This window comes from Sinocyclocheilus anshuiensis, unplaced genomic scaffold (genome assembly GCF_001515605.1).
Source record: "Sinocyclocheilus anshuiensis isolate Anshui unplaced genomic scaffold, SAMN03320099.WGS_v1.1 scaffold1203, whole genome shotgun sequence".
NCBI classification, from domain to species: Eukaryota; Metazoa; Chordata; class Actinopteri; order Cypriniformes; family Cyprinidae; genus Sinocyclocheilus; species Sinocyclocheilus anshuiensis.
In genome coordinates, this window is record NW_015539980.1 from 903,222 (window position 1) to 907,388 (window position 4,167).

Sequence of the window (4,167 nt, forward strand, 5' to 3'; positions counted from 1 at the left end):
TTAAGATGCACCCCAAACCTAACCCTCAGGGTGCCACGAGCACCAATTTGCCAAATCATAAAATACTAACAAAAAGTCATGAGAGTGTGTTGTCCTTAGCCCGTTGACATCAAAAATCATATCTCTACGTTACCCACCCCCTAATTTTTTTCTTGACCATAGATGGCACAAAATCTCATCTCAGCACTTTTGATGAAGGGCTATACTATTTTTAATTTGGTCATTTCATCTGAATATCAACATTTGTGAGGTTTAGTTAGTCAAAATAGTTTTGTGGTTAAGTGATCTAATTTTGTGTCTGAAAAATAGTGACCTTGCGTATTATTGTTTTTGTGTCTCCCCCAGAATTGGCACAGAAGGCCACAAGTGGTGTGTTGTTACTAGTGTTATTATTTTTAAATATAATAGTTATGTAATTCATTAGGGTTATTATTCAATATTTCTATTAATTCGATTTCAGGCATTGTCTCCTTCATTAAAACCAATAGGTTAATGAGAGTTAATTACATTTGCATTCATAGTGTTGCTATTATGACATATCTTCAGTTAAAATATGGTCAATTAAACATGTAAATATTTGTCCTTATATAAGTCATAGAATGATTTTACCTTTCATATGAATATTTTTTAACGGGATTCTGCTTTGTCTGTCATTGGTTATTCAATTATTCAACTAAATTGTCAAAATAACATTTTAAATAGAACAGTAGATTTAGTATTTTACATTAATGACACTTATAAATATAAGATTAATAAGAATTATGTCAAATCATCAGAGTGGCTTCTTACCCCAGATGACCCCACTGGCCAATTTATTCCAGTAGGGGCAATCTTGCCCCTGTTTTAATATTTTACATTTTGTGTCATAACTAAATTAGCAAATGTTTCTATTTATTTCCTATAATAACACATTGGGTGATGCATTTTTTTTTTTATTAACAGTGTGTCAGTTGCTGAGATGAAATTTGATTAAAAAAGAAGAAATATCAATAGAAACCAAACTAAAATTTCTGCTCCTGCAGGATGCATATCTTGCCTTAACATCAAGAGAATAATCGTCGTCAGCAGCATGACCTTGAATTTTTTCTCTGGTGTGAAGAATCACAGTAACCACTACAACTGCACTATGGAGGATTTCAGTTTCAGGTCTCCGCTGGACTTGCTAACGCAGTAGAAACGTTACTCAACTATGCAGTGTGTTCTTCTGTGGCCATAATTAAACCTCTCCTCAGCAATGGTGATTGGCTGATGTACATTTCTAAGGAAGTCAAGGGTGAAGGCGATATGTCTCGTGTGCTTCCAGTTCATTTGCCACTGTGTCAGTGAAAATCCCCAGGAGACACGGTAACGCTAGATATTTTTGGTAAGCCTGTTTATTTATTTATTTATTTATACTGTTTAAACGACTTAAATTGAAATGTTTATTTGAACTTTTCTGTTATTTAAGTGCAAACGAACATCTTTGGTTGCTACGCCACATCTCAAAGCTTCACCAGAGACCCGTTCGCCCAACCCGATCTCATGAATAAATAGTACGCCAAATAAAAACAAAAACTCGTGTTACTGATACGCAAAAATTGACTTTGGCGTGTATATGCTACGCAATGGGTAGGAATAGGGTTGTGGGGTAGATGCGTATCATATGTACGTGAAAACTGCTTATCATAAGCACGCCAACACATTTCTTATCATATGCACGCGAAAACTGCGTATTATATGCACGCCAAAGTCAATTTTTGCGTATCAATACCACGAGTTTCTGTTTTTATTTGGCGTACTATTTATGCATTTCCTGTGTTTCCACCTCCCAGCACTCACCATAACGTCTTCAAACTTCAAACGCATGCTATAAAGTTATTTGGCTGTAGGACTTTTTCAGCCAATACTGATTTTTCACTTCGATTTGACTGACTAAATGCAATTAAATGTGTTCAGAGGATATATGTATTATTATTATTATTATTTTAACTAAATACCCTAAGCTATGCTTACCAAAATGCATATTTTTGTTTGGAAACTGTTTTTTTTTTTTACAGTGAGATCGAGGTGTTGGATTTTGGAAAGCATGGAGGCCAACATTCAGCCTTTTTACATGTTAAGTCATCAGCATAAATTTGAGGTAAGCCTGTCTCAAACAGAGATTACTTTTCATAAAGAATGATCGTATAACATTATGCAGTGCATTCTAAATATTTAATTCCATTACAAAGTAAAAGACATTCATTCGATCTCCGCAGCAGTTGACATCTACATCTAGTCATGCACGTGTCCGTTTACATAATAAGCAAATTGAATCCAATGTTGTATGTAGTCTTTTATTATTAAAATAAACATTTGTCATCATTTATCAAAAAATAGGATCTACATATACAGTGCATGAGAAGCAAAATTAGAGCTACTTTAAGTGTTAAAACAGTGACATTTTAAATTCTTCAGATTTACCAAGGCCGCCAATAATTCTGTTTGAAGGCTTCAGAAAAATTGCAGCACTCGTCAACCTTTGTATTTTTAAGACTGAAGTGTGTGGTTTTGAGCTTCTTGGATCCATGGGTTCCAGCCTGTGCGTTAAATGATATTTTGTCCGTATCACAAATCTCAATCCTCTTCGGCATAGAGCAGAAATATCTGTCTGAAGTTTCCTGCAAGATGGGATAAGGAGCGTCTGTTTTAAACGAAGCTTTGTGTAATCGACGAAGAGTACAAGTTGAGGCAGGGATCCGAGCAGGGTCGCTCTCCGCGGTACTGAAATCAGGAACAAGGTTAGAACCGCTCCTAAGATGTGTCAGCATGATGGAGCGGGAATCTCTGTCTGCGTCCGAAGCGAGAAGATAATGACTGACAGTGGCGAGACAACTTCTGAAGCCAGCATGATATTCAGCAGAGTCACAAACTGTGGGCATTCCTGCATTTAGAGAAATCAATAGTTATTGTTTTCCAATAATACACTTAAATTATGTTGAAAATGTAACGAATAATAATTCTTTAAATGCTAATGGAACACAAACCTCTTTTGATGTTTTGTAGATGCATCAGATGTTTAACCGTAAGCTCCAAAATGTCAGCCTTTTCCAATTTTCGCTTGCGGATCTGAATAATATAAAATACACCAGTTGGTTTTTGAGACAGACATTTGATGTTAGAATTTTAAATCCATTTAATTTTCTTACATTATTCGAACAGACACTCTCCAGGAGACTTTTCAACTGATTCAAACATTTATTGATATGTGCTCTTCTTTTCTTCTCCATCAGTGGTTTGGAGACCTGGAAGACAAATCCGTTTCTTTTATTTAAAATGCAATCAATGCACGCTGATAAAGAAGTTATAGATTTTTTAAATTAAATTAAATTTATTTTTTTGTAACAAATAAAATCGTTTCACTTATAACTCTAATCACCTTTTTAACGCTCTGAGTTTTCGCCGTTACCACTCTCTCTGATGCTGCAGCCATTGTCCTCAAATGCTCGTTGCGCTTAGATACCCAGATGAATTATTGCTAACTTCCTTGTGTCAGAGTGAAGGAATTCTCCATAGTATCCTGCTTTATAAAGAGAGACTCACTTAACATCTCAATGCACTGCTCACATCATTGGTGCGCAAAAAGAGCATCCATTTAGTTTCTGCTGGACACCCAATCAGCATGAAGTTGCTTTCCCGGCTGTGCTTTTGTTCTTAAAAAAGGAGCTTAGGATTGCCATTGGTGCTACTCTCTTTTATAAGCATGAGACTTCTTATTCACACAATCTGAAGAAAAATGCACAATAAAATAATAATAATAATTACTTGGTCGTATATTGGCGTAATACGTAATTGTCTTTTACCTTTTTCTCTTGCATGTCTAATTTATTTTATTTGAAATTGCAAACGGGGGCTTTTCTAAACATGGGCTAACCCTTATAATCATATGATCTAATATTTTTTCTTATATATTAGCCTATCTTATATTTCATTTGCATTAGTTTAGAACGAACGAGATCGTCGTGTGGGGTGAAAATGTAGCCTATAGAGAGTTCCATAGAAACACCGTAAAATGGAAAATGTTACAAATAACCAGTCGAGATGTAGAGGAATTAACTCTGACTATTCATCCCTTTCTCTTCAAGTTTCACGCCATGTTGAGACAGGAAGCACCGTGGAAATCTTTTCCGTGTCTTCACAACGTGGCCA

General features: G+C 35.5%; 1 protein-coding gene across 1 annotated transcript in view; it reads right to left on the reverse strand.

Moving 5' to 3' along the window:
- Positions 1–2,378: 2,378 nt before the first annotated feature.
- The window catches only part of LOC107687146 (transcription factor HES-4-like), a 9,993-nt gene continuing 8,204 nt past the window's right edge, over positions 2,379–4,167 (reverse strand). Inside the window, exons 2-5 of the mRNA XM_016484375.1 lie at positions 3,398–3,538; positions 3,168–3,263; positions 3,006–3,087; positions 2,379–2,902 (exon numbers count right to left, since the gene is read on the reverse strand). Of these exons, the coding sequence (XP_016339861.1) occupies positions 2,439–2,902; positions 3,006–3,087; positions 3,168–3,263; positions 3,398–3,451 (696 nt within the window). The 5' untranslated portion in view covers positions 3,452–3,538 and the 3' untranslated portion in view covers positions 2,379–2,438. The remainder of the gene's footprint in view (positions 2,903–3,005; positions 3,088–3,167; positions 3,264–3,397; positions 3,539–4,167) is intronic.